Raw genomic sequence first — 12,555 nt, 5'->3', positions numbered from 1 at the left:
AAAAAAAAAAAAAAATTACATATATATAAAATTATAAAAGAAAGTGAAATTTATGCTAGTTTTCTTGTCACATAACAAACTGCAAAAGTTATGGTCACAGTATATAAGTGTTTAGTTAAGATAGAATAACATTTTAAGGTTCAGTATTATCTTTAAGTTTCAGTCATGGGGGTATGCATGTTCTGAGGAGGGATAGAGGCTGTATAGGGAAATTTTAAATTTCCCTCAGGAGGTTCAATAATTTTAGTTTATAAAATGAACTCGTAATAGAGAAAATGGGGAGGGGAGTATATAAATTATTAATGTGAACAAACATGAGCCATACACAAAGCAGGAAAAAAAGGAAAGGCCAGATGGCTGACCTTAAAATAGCATACTGAACTACAGAAACAGGGTCTTGAAGCCCCCAGGGATGGTAACAGGAAGCTACACAGGAGAGTAAGGAGAGGACAAGAGTAAGGTGAGCAAAGACTGTCCTATTAAACAGGTAGTCTTCCAAGTATGAAATCACCTGTAATCTATCTGGGTCAGATATCAGAACTCCAATCTTTTATTCCTATGAAAAGATCTTTCCTATCTAGGTCTAGAGAGAGGTAGCAGATAGAAAATGTCTTCTGTAGGGGCTGGTGAGATGGCTCAGCAGTTAAAAGCACTAGCTGTTCTATAACTCCAGTTCCAGGGATCTGCTGCTCTCTTCTGACCTCCATGGGCACTGAACAACACAGGTGCACATATATGCAGGCAATACACTCATACACATAATAAAATAATATTTTTAAAGTATTTTTAAAAACCACTCAAACATATTAATAAAAACAAGTCCAAAAATATATTTTGAAAAAAGGAGGAGGTGGGCATTTTGTCCTTGGTTGTCAGAATACCTCCAGAAAAGCTAAACTGACATAAAGGTAAGTCTTGTATTTATGGCAAGCCTGTTTTACCCACATCTGGGGTGCTTTTTGGAAAGTATCTGGATAATTATAGGGTAGGGAGGGGAAGGGGTAGAGGACAGATGGCTCTCAGAGAAAACAATCCTGTGCCAGAGGGTTGGAACTCATATCTCAGCCCCAAATCCCACCTTGGGAGAAGGGAAAGAAGCAGAAGGGAGTTAACTATCATTGTAAAGTAATGAAGAAAAACTAAAAAGGACTTAGAACTGTGAGGAAGATAAGAACACATCCATAGACCAAGAGAGTGACATACCCTAGCTCCATGTGGACAGAAGCTCCTGTACTAGGTTAAAGTTCCAGACCTTAGCATATGTATCTCTGGATCTAACTATGTGAAAAGATATATATTTGTATCCTTTAAAATATTCTTTATAATCAACTAGCAAATGTGTTTCCCTTAATGCTGCAAAAAAATTAATGAAACCTAAGGAAGGGGTTGCAGAATCCCAATTCCATGGTTAGTGTGTCAGTAATACAATCTGGAGCTTTCAACTGACATCTCAAAGTGGAAGGTACTCTTGCAGGACTGGGCCTTTATGATAGCATCTCCAGGGAGTATTGAAATGGAATTGAATTAGAGGACATCCAGTGTGTCTGTTGCAGAAGTGATTGCTGGCATGACGTGTGGGGACACATCTAGTTTAAGAAGCATGGTGTGAGAGAATACAGCTGAGTTTGCCTTTGTAATCAGCAAATTCCATCATTTTTCATTCTGACTACAGTGACATTAAGCCTTTAACACTCACAAAATATACTGCTCCAAAGCTTCCATGGCCAATTTCTCTGAGATCTGTGAAAAGCTTTTCTGGATCTTCTTTGAAGAAGAGCTCTGCAATTTCAGGGTCCTTTAGACTGCCCGCTCTGTTAGTTGATGGCATCCTGCTGAGCAGTCAGCTGTCTGATTCTAATTTTATACTGCTATCCCAATGCTTGGTTCATCTGTATGAATGAAGCCACGCTGGCATAAACTAGAAAAGAAAGAAAAAAGTAAGGAAAGTTAAAAGTCGAGAAAAATTAAAAGATCATTTGCAAAAATGACCTACAAAATTCTATCAGGTCTAGAATTTTGCTGAAAGAGCTGTATGGTCTACTATCACATTAGTTCCCAAGCCTGATTCACCATAATCACTTGTGCCACTTTGCATTCTATAATGTAGATTTAAATTGAATATATATCTCTAACTCTTAGGGGTTTTTTTATATCAGTACTTAAAAGATTTACCCAAATTTGACACAAGTGGCAGAAGAGAAAATATAGACTATTAAAAACACATATAATAACCCAAATGGACTCAATGCTCCAGTAAGCAGAGCAAGCTCCCACATGGACTTAAGAGGGAATTGTTTTTACAACAGGAAGTCATAAAAGATCTTCATATATAAGAAAATTGACAAAAAATGTAATTTAGCAAACTTTGTTTCTTTCCAGACACTCTATCACAGTGTGTTAATCAAATCTGATATATCCCAAAGAAAAATGCAGCATGAGAGCCAGTGAGATGGCTCAGTGGGTAAATACACTTTTCCCTCCAGCCTGATGACCAGGTGTCAATCTCCAGAATATAGAAAAGGCTAGATGTAGGCACACATAAGGTACAGACGACCCAGGTTTGATTCCCAGCACCCACCCAGCAGGACACGGGTGCACTTACATGCAGGCAATAGACTCAAACACATAAAATACAAATAATGAATAAAACATTAAAAAAAAATTTTTTTAATGTGTATGCAGGTATTGCCTGCAAGTAGGTAAGTGCACCTGTGTCCTGCAATGCCTGCAGAGGTCAGAAGAGGCTGTTGGATCCCCTGGGACTAGAGTTACAGACAGCTGTTAGCTGCCATGTCGGTGCTGGGATTGGAACCTGGGTCTTCTGCAAGAACAACCAGTGTTCTTAACTGCTGAGCCATCTCTCCAGCCCTAATTGTTCTTGCACAGAGATCTGCCTCCTGAGTGCTGGGATTAAAGGCATGCGGCATCATGCCCAGTTTCCAGGAATCTATTCTTTTCTAACTTTCAAATTTTGTTTGTTTTTTTGAGAAAGGGTCCCTGTCATGATGGACTCTTATCCCTCTGCAACCACAAGTCGAAATAAGTTTTCTTCCCTAAGTTGCTTTTGGTCATGGTGTTTATCACAGTAACGAGAAGTAAATAATACAATGGTTAAATATATTTCTAACACAATGAAGACAAAAGCCTCCCATTCTCTATTATTCAACACTGTCTAGAGGTACTAGACATGTATCATAATGTGTGAAGCATTCCTACAAGCCAAGAACCAAAAAAAAATAGGTTCCATGAATAGGCATTTCATAAAAGAACCATAATTAGCTAATAACATTACAAAAATTTTCTAGCTGAACCTGGGCTACATAGTGAGATCTTGCTTCAAAAGTGAAAAAACAAACAGCAAACAACAACAAAAAAAAGTTAGTTGAGCAAATAAAGGATATTTAAAAAGGAGAAAGTCAAGCTTTAAAAGGGGGAGGGGGGCGCTCAAAAACAAAAGCTGATTCTTGAAAAGGTCAACAAAATTTTTAGCACAAGAGAATAAGAGCAGACTCAAATTATTCAAATCAGGTATAAAGGCAGGAACATTACTACCAAACTTACAGAAATAAAAAGCATTATGGATAAGAATAGTATTAGCAACCAATAAATTAGAAAATCTAGAACATGATCAAATTCTAAAATGACACAAACTACCAAAACTGACTCAAGAAAACAGAACAGTCCAACAAAGGTATAATGAAAGATTGCATAATCAGTAATCAAGAACTTTCGGGGATGAGTAGGGGAGGGGAGAACTCCAAGACTAGATAGATGGCTACTTTTGAGTTCTACAAAATTTTTTTGGGGGGGTCTTTTTGAGACAGGGTCTCACTGTAGCCCCAACTGTCCTGGAACTCCCTCTGTAGACCAGGCTGGCCCTGGACTCACAAGAGAGTGCCTCTGGAATGCTGGGATTAAAGGAGATTAAAGGCATTTGCCACCACGCCCAGCTCTACAAAATATCTAAAGAATAAACACCAAATAATTTAATGAAGCTTGTAACAAAAGCCCTGATACCAAAGCCACAAATGCATCACAACAAAAGAAAATTATAGAATACAGATACAAATGAAACAGAATCTTGAAAAAATAAACCCAGCAGCATACTGATTTACAGATAAGTAGGACTTACTCTAGGAATGCAAGGGTGATTTAAACACAAAAATCAATGTGGTATATAACTAATAAAATTAAGGAAAAGCATAAAGTCATTTCCATAGATGCAGAAAATGTATTTAGAAACTCTAAAACTCTCATGATTTAAAGAAAAACCCAACAAAATAGAAGCAGAATGTAATCTCCTTAATCTGATTTTCTCAACCTATGCACACCTACAGTTAAGGCCAAGAGATGGCTCAATGAGTAAAAGCGCTTGCCAAACAAACCTGACAACCTGAGTTCAATCCGAGTTCAAAGGAAAAAGTGGATGTGCCATGGCATACCTGTAATCCCAACACTCCTACTGTGATAGGTAAGGGGAGGTGGAGACAGGCCAGCTAGCTGGGAGTACACAGTACACCAGCAGAAACAACAGAAGCAATTATGCTTCAACAAGGTAAAAGGTGAGAATGGGTTCCAGAAAGTTGTCCCTGGACCTCCAAACACACAATGAGGTACACACACACACACACACACACACACACACACACACACACACAGATGTACTCACTTATATGAGTACACCATCACAACACCTCCACTCCTGACTTGGTCTCAACATTCCTAAACATTGTACAGGAAGTTCTAGCCAGGGCTGTTAAGGCATGAAAAATAAATAAGGAAACTGAAGAGATGACTCCACAGTTAGGAGTACTGGCTACTCTTACAGAGGACCAGGGTTCAGTTCCCAGCTAACAACTGTCCCTAACTCCAATTCAAGGAGACCTGACACCTTCTTCTGGCATCCTCAGGATTGCACACATGTGGTATACTCACATGTACAGAGAGAAAAACACTCATACACATAAAATAAAAATAAATCAAAAAAATTTAAAGGAAAAAAATTTTTTAAAGACAGGGCCTTCCTACAGTCCCAGCTAACCTGCAACTCCCTAAGTAAACCAGGTTGGCCTAGATCACACAGATCCACCTGCCCCGCTTCCCAAGTACTGGTATTATGTAAGGAGGTAAACCCTTAACAATCAACAAAACTATTAGGATAAATAAATGAATGCGACATAAACAAGTAACAACTATCTGGGCTGTTTTTGTCCGCCACCTCACAGAATAGTCTTATTCTCCCCAATCTTTCTGCCTTCTGTTCTTCTTTGCTACAATTAATATTTCTGATGTGAAAATTAAGGGCAAGTTTTTTTTTTTTGAGACAGGGTCTTCCTGTAGCCCCAGCTGACCTGGAACTACTAGACCAGGTTGGCCTGGAACTCAGAGATCCACCTGCCTTTGCCTCCAGAGTGCTGGGATTAAAGGTGTGAGCCAACACACCTGGCTAGGGCAAGTAAATTCTTAATAGGAACCACATAATTATTGTGCTTTTTGTTGTTTTAACTCAACACCATTTTTTTGAGATAGGGTCTCCCTGTAGCCCCAGCTGGCCTAGAACTTGCTATGTAGACCAGATTGGCCTCTATCTCACAGAGCTCCATCTGTCTTTGGCTCCTAAGTGCTGGGGTTAAGTGCTACCATACCTGGTTTAACTCAACATCTTAATGTTTGCAGAGTAAAGTTTAAATCAACAGATATAACATTAAGAACTCCATAATTTGAGTTTTATCAAAAGCCTCTATGTCACCTGAAATTCTACTTTACACATTTTGTTTGTAAACAAAAGTGGTGGTACACATCTTTAATCCCAGCACTTGGGAGGCAGAGGCAGGCAGATCTCTGTGAGTGCAAGGCCAGCAGATCTCTGTGAGTGCAAGGCCAGCCTGATCTACATAGTAAGCTCCAGGCCAGCTGGGGCCACAGGAAGACCCTGTCTCAAAAAAAAAAGACCATGGTGTATGAAGGCCAGAGGAGTTTTCTATCTTGTTAGGTTTTTGTTGTTTTGAGACAGTCTCTCAGTGGCCTAGAGGACAAGGCTAGCTAGAAAGGGAGCCCCAGGAAGTCACCTGTCTTTGTTTCCCAAAACTGAAATCATAAGCATGCCACCATGTCCACCTGTGGATTTTTTCAGTTTTTTTTTTCTTCCTTTTTTTAAAAAAAAAATTTTATTATTATTTTATGTGTATGAGTATATTGTCTACATGTATATTAGTGTACCAATGTCATGCAATGACTGAGAAGTTCAGAAGAGGACATCAGATCCCCCTGGAACTAGCATTACAGAGTTGTTAGCTGCCATGTGGGTGCTGGGAACAGAACCAGGGTCCTCTGTGAGAGCAGTCAGTGCTCTTAATTGCTAAGCCATCTCTCCAGCCCCCTAAAAAGCTTTTTAAAATTGTTTTATTATTTTTATTTTATGTCTATGAGTGTATTGCCTGCATGTTAGTATAACATACAATGCCCAAGGTTAGACTGCTATGTGGGTGCTTCAATTAGAACCCAGGTCCTCTGCAAGAGCAAGCCAGTGCTCTTAACCGCTTTGCATCTCTCCAGACCCTAAAAAGCTTTTTTAAAAGATGACTATGACTCCATTTCTAAACAGTAGATTTATTTTACTGGCGCTATAGTCCCCTCCTGAGAGCCACTGATCCACATTCCTCTGAAGCAGATTTGAGGATGGGGGACTTCCTGATGTTGGAGAGCAGTTTTGGCCTTCTCTAAGAGGCTGCATTCCCCACAGCCCTCTCTCCTGTGGCCCCAGATTGTACATGGCAGTGGCTTTGCCTCTGTATTGGGCTTATCCTGGGGACAGGGGAGGTTTCTGTCATCTGCGGATTCTAGTCATGGGAGGACTGATTCTCGAGAATGGACCTCCCTACCTCCCTTGATGGCCAGCTGTGGTCCTGGCTCCACACAGGGTCCTGGGCATCCAGATCTTGACATTGGAGCTTTCCCATTCCCAGGCACTAAGAGGTTTTCTATCATTTTTCAAGTACTCTTCTACAGCCCCAGTGCACCTTCATCTGTGCTCTACAGAAAATGCAAACCACCAAATTGAACTTCTAGAGATAATTTTATAAAATACTTTAATAACTAAAGTGATATAACTCTCAAACTAAAAACATAGTTGTATTTTAAAAAGTAAATTTGTAATTCTGCATGCCTACTATAATTTTTTAAAAATATTTTATTATTTTTATTTTATGTGTATTGAGTATATTGCCTTCATGTATGTGAGTACACCCGTGTTGTGCAATGCCACGGAGGGCAGAAGAGGGCTTCGGATGCCCCTGGAACTGGAGTTAAGGACGGTTCATAGCCACCATGTGGGTGCTGGGAATCGAACCCAGGTCCTCTGCAAGAGCAGTCAGTGCTCTTAACCACTGAGCCATTCCTCCAGCCCCCCATCCTACTATAATTTTTGAGTATTATTTATTGACAAAACTGTACTACCAAGCTTCAACAATATTGTAAAATTTCTTACTGGTGCTGTGAATTTGGCATTCAGTCCCCTTTCAAATTCTTCATCCTACCACCCTACACGAAGTTTCTCAATGTAATCATGTTATTTAAAAAAGGAATGTTGGGGCTGGAGAGATGGCTCAGTGGTTAAGAGCACTGACTGCTCTTGCAGAGGACCTGGGTTCGATTCCCAGCACCCACATGGCGGCTACGAACCGTCCTTGACTCCAGTTCCAGGGGAATCCGACGCCCTCTTCTGACCTCTGCGGCACTGTACAACACCAGTGCATTCACATACATGCAGGCAATACACTCATACACATAAAAATAATAAACAAATTATTTTTTTTAAAAAGGAATGTTAAGGCTGTAGAAACAGCAGTCAAGAGCACTGGCTACTCTTGCAGAGGACCTGGGTTCGATTCTCAGCATCCACACAGCAGCTAACAACTGCCTGTAACTCCAGTTCCAGGGGATCCAACACCCTCTTCTGATTTCCATGGACATTTCACAGCATGTATGCACATACATACATGCAGGCAATACACTCATACACATAAAATAAAAATAATTTTTTTTTTAAAAAAAAGCAATGCTAGCCAGGCATGGTGGTACATGCCTTTAATCCCAGCACTTGGGAGGCAGAGGCAGCCAGGTCTCTGTGAGTTCAAGGCCAGCCTGGTCTACATAGTGAGTTCCAGGGAGACCCTATCTCAAAAAGACCGAAAAAAGAAGAAAAAAAAAGCAATGCTAATAAAAAGGTAGATCATTTTAATGAGCATACAAACTTACTTCCGTGTGAATTTCATTAAAAATTCTGAACTTAACCAAAGTATTCACATTAACTTCTTTTTCTTTCTTTCTTTTTTTTTTTTTTCTTTTATGTGTATGAGTGCATTGCCTGCATATATGTAAATGCACCCGAGTTCTGCAGTGCCTGAAGATGCCAGAAGAGAGTGTCAGATCCCCTGGAACTGGAGTTACAGATGGCTGTTAGCTGAGATGTGGGATTCTAACTCAGGTCTTCTGTAAGAACAACCAATGCTCTTAACTACTGAGCTATCTTTCCAGCCCCTCACATCAACATAATATTCTTACTATAAAGGAAAAAAATTTCTCTGGTAAGACAGGGTCTTCTATGAAGCCCAAGCTGGCCTCAAACTCAACAGGCAGTTAAGGGTGGCTTTGAATACCTGGATCTTCCTACTTCCATCTCTCATGTGTTCTAATTACAGGTATGTACAACCAAGTCCAGATAAAATTTATTACTTCTATTAAATTGTTGTGTTTACAAATAAAACCAGGTACCACAGAATTATAAACTCTCTAAAGCTAAAACTTACATAACAGAATGTGAATCATTACCTGTGCATGATAAATCAAATACTATGCCATGTTTTGTACATATTCAGTTCTGCTACACTACTACTTTGAAACTAATTATAGCATAATAAGAATTACACCTTTTTTATGTTCAATTTCATCCCTGAAAACATTAGGTGAATGAAGATAACTACATTCAGCTTCACCAAGTATATTTCTATTTTCTTGATCTGTCATCAAGTCTTAAGGATCATGGGTTCTTCCCAGGGGTAGGCTGTTCTCAGAGATATTAAACTCACCTTAAGTGTACCTTTAATATGTAACCAAACAATCTGAAAATCCACATTCCCTGACAACCTGTTTCAATTAGCTATTATCCACCATGCCAATATTCCTCTGCCTTAATCTCTGTTGGTGCCTGTACTTGACAACTTGTTTGTCCCTAAACTCAGATTTCACTGAAATTACTAGAACTACCCAATCTTATGTTTCACCTGCCTTTCATTTTTCTTCCCACAGAAACCACAGTAAAGACTTTGCCACACTTTGTTCTAGTTCCTTCTGCCTACTGACTCTAAACCTAGTGCTTTTCCATGTGGTTCTGTATGACAGGACATTCTCTCTCCTCTAGGACTGTCAGTACCAAACTACCTTTTCGACAGCAGTTTCTATTCACTTGTTAGGTTTATTATACTTAATAATAAAACCTGCATTTGAAAACAAGTGTCATTACCCACTAAGCCATCTGGCAGGTGGATCACTTTTGATATAATTATAATACCAACATCAGAATAAAAACTATTTTCATCATCTTAAAGTTTCCATTGCCCCGATCCAATTTTGATTATTCTTTAGCTATAGATTGTAAGACCTTGGGGGTTTTGTTGTTAGTTTTTTTTTTTTTTTAAAGGAACTTGCTTTTTCCCTGGTTTCTAGGAGGAAGACTGAAAGACATTAAAGTTAGCATTAGAATTGTGTGTTTTAGAGCAAAGAGAGAAACAGAAGGGGGTCTTTTATCTAATGACAATCAGTTTCCTTAACTATTTGGTGGGCTGAGGACTGGGTCAGTGGGTAAGAGGATGTGCTGCAAAAATATGAAGACCTGAACTTGAATCCCAAGTAACCACATAAGGATGGGTATGGCTACATACACATGTAATCCCAGCACTGGTGGAAGCACAAAACAGCAAGCTCCAGGGGTTTTTTTTTGGTCTTTTTGAGTCGGGGTCTCCCTGTAGCCCCAGCTGTCCTGGAACTCACTATGTAGACCAGGCTGGCCTGGAACTCACAAAGCCCCGCCTGCCTCTGCCTCCCAAGTGCTGGGATTAAAGGCATGCACCACCACACCCAGCTTAAGCTCCAGGTTTAATGAGACCCTGGTCTACATAGTGAGTTCCAGGACAGCTGGGGCTACAGGGAGACCCTGTCTCAAAAAAAGATTTAAAAAAAAAAAAAAAAGAAAAAGAAAAGAAAAGAAACTGGACAGGGTGGTTCACAGTTGGAATCCCAGCACCTGGAAGAGGCTGAGGCAGGAGTGCCTCAAGTACCAGGCCACCCAGAGGAGGAGGAGGAAGTTAGAAACTATAACTGGTGATGCCAATCTGTAATCCCATCTACACCTGAGGCTGAAGCAGAAGGATCATGAGTTCAATAACCCTGTCTCTCACTGCGGAAGTAGTTTGTGGGTAGGGCTCTTACCTAGCTTATATGAGGCCCTAGATTTGATTACCAGCACCACATATGGAACTTACAAAATTTTCATTTTCTGATTAAATCAATTTTTCTGTGTTTAAGTAGTAATTTTTGTTAAGTTTTAAGTTAGTACTTCACAAAGTGATAAGTACACAACATATATGAGAGTATTGTGAAATTATAAAATCCTATAATATATTAATATAAATATTAATATTATTAAAGAAAATTAGGGTCTTGCTATGTAGCCCAGGCTGGCCTTGAAAACACTACGTAGCCCAGACTAGTCTTGAACTCTGAGATCATCTTGTTTGGGCCTGCTACCTCATCTTCCCCTGTGCTAACATAACAGGTGTGTGCCACTGCACCCAGATAAAGAAAATTAAATTAATTAATCAGATCATTTCTAATGTATTCTGTGATAAACACAAATTTTTGTGTATACACATAAACTACCAGTAGGGGACTACTTGGAAACTAGTAGCACTGGTGGGTTCTGAAGAGAAAAGAATCAAGAGGTTGAGACATACCATGGGAAGGTGACAACACTATTGTCACATTTTCTGAACAATGACTCTAACTACCAATTTGTTGTTGTTGTTTTTGATTATTCTGGCTGGGTATACATACCTTTAATCCCAGCACTAGAAGCAGGAGGAGCTCTTTGAGTTCAAAGACAGCCTATCTACATAGCCATTCCAGGCCAGCTGGACTATATATAGGGAGACTATGTCTCAAAAAAAAACAAAAAAAAAAACAAAAACTATTTAGATATCTACAACTCTAATTTGAAAATCTCATAGGAATGATTATTTTCTGAATTTTTATAGAATTTTTGCGTATTTCATACAGAACATCTTTTTTTTTTTTTTTTTTGAGACAGGGTCTCCCTGTAGCACCAGCTGTCCTCAAACTATGTAGACCGGGCTGGCCTTGAAGTCACAGAAATCTGGCTGCCTCTGCCTCCCAAGTGCAGGGATTAAAGGCATGCACCACCACACCCAGCTATACAGTACATCTCAATCATCTTTATGGTCCCCTCCATTGCCCCCACCACTGAAATTCATGCATTCCTGTCATTTGTGTTAAGGCCTATCAAGTCAAGTTAGTGTTCCCAGAAAACCCTCAGTGCAAGTTCATCCGCTGAAGTCTAGTCAACCTATCTAGAGTCCCACTTTTTTTTTTTGGTCTTTTTGAGGAAGGGTCTCCCTGTAGCTCCGGCTATCTGGAACTTGCTCTGTAGACCAGGCTGGCCTCGAACTCACAGAGATCCACCTGCCTCTGCTGGGACCGAAGGCGTGCACCACCACACCCGGCTAGAGTCCCACCTTTAAAGAAGACCTTCTTAGGGGGGCTGGAGACATGGCTCAGTGGTTAAGAACACTGAATGTTCTTGCAGAAGACCGGGGTTCAGATCCCAGCACCCACATGGCAGCTAACAACTGTCAGTAACTCCAGTTCTAGGGGATCCAACACCCTCTTCTGACTTCCATGGGCATTGCACGACACAGGTGCACTTCCATACATGCAGGCAATACACGTATACAAATAAAAAAATAAAAATAACAAAATATTTTTTAAAAAGACCAGCTTGGGGCTGGAGAGATGGCTCAGCAGTTAAGAACACTGGTTATTCTTGCAGAAGACCCAGCTTCGAATCCCAGCACCCACATGGCAGCTAACAACTGTCCGTAACTCCAGTTCCAGGGGCTACAACAGCCTCTTCTGTCCTCCATGGGCATTGCACAACACAGATGCACTTACCTACATGCAGGCAATACACTCATACACATAAAATTTAAAAAAATAAAATATTTTGGGGCTGGAGAGATGGTTCAGTTGTTAAGAACACTGGCTGTTCTTACAGAAGGCGTGGCTTTGAATCCTAGCACCCACATGGCAGCTAACAACTGTCCATAACTCCAGTTCCAGGGGATCTGACAGCCTCTTCTGTCCTTTGTGGGCACTGCACAACATGGGTGCACTTACCTACATGCAGGCAATGCATGCATACACATAAAATAAAAATAATAAAATATTTTAGAAAATAAAGTATTTTCTAAAATATTTAAAAAT

The 12,555-nt window shown here is 40.0% G+C and overlaps 1 protein-coding gene across 2 annotated transcripts in view; it reads right to left on the bottom strand.

Moving 5' to 3' along the window:
• Positions 1-12,555, bottom strand: part of Taok1 (TAO kinase 1) — a 110,462-nt gene that overhangs the window by 75,896 nt on the left and 22,011 nt on the right. The window contains exons 1-2 of one of the 2 annotated variants that reach the window (XM_029561411.1): positions 6,882-6,986; positions 1,697-1,918 (exon numbers count right to left, since the gene is read on the bottom strand). In XM_029561411.1, coding sequence (XP_029417271.1) covers positions 1,697-1,828 — 132 coding nt within the window. In that variant the 5' untranslated portion in view covers positions 1,829-1,918; positions 6,882-6,986. Of the gene's footprint in view, positions 1-1,696; positions 1,919-6,881; positions 6,987-12,555 lie in introns of those variants that run through there. The other variant, XM_008828716.3, reaches the window with a different exon arrangement.

This window comes from Nannospalax galili, unplaced genomic scaffold (genome assembly GCF_000622305.1).
Source record: "Nannospalax galili isolate Female #2095 unplaced genomic scaffold, S.galili_v1.0 scaffold212, whole genome shotgun sequence".
NCBI lineage: Eukaryota > Metazoa > Chordata > Mammalia > Rodentia > Spalacidae > Nannospalax > Nannospalax galili.
The sequence above is the reverse complement of the archived record's forward strand: the minus strand, read 5'-3'. Positions and strand labels throughout refer to the sequence as shown.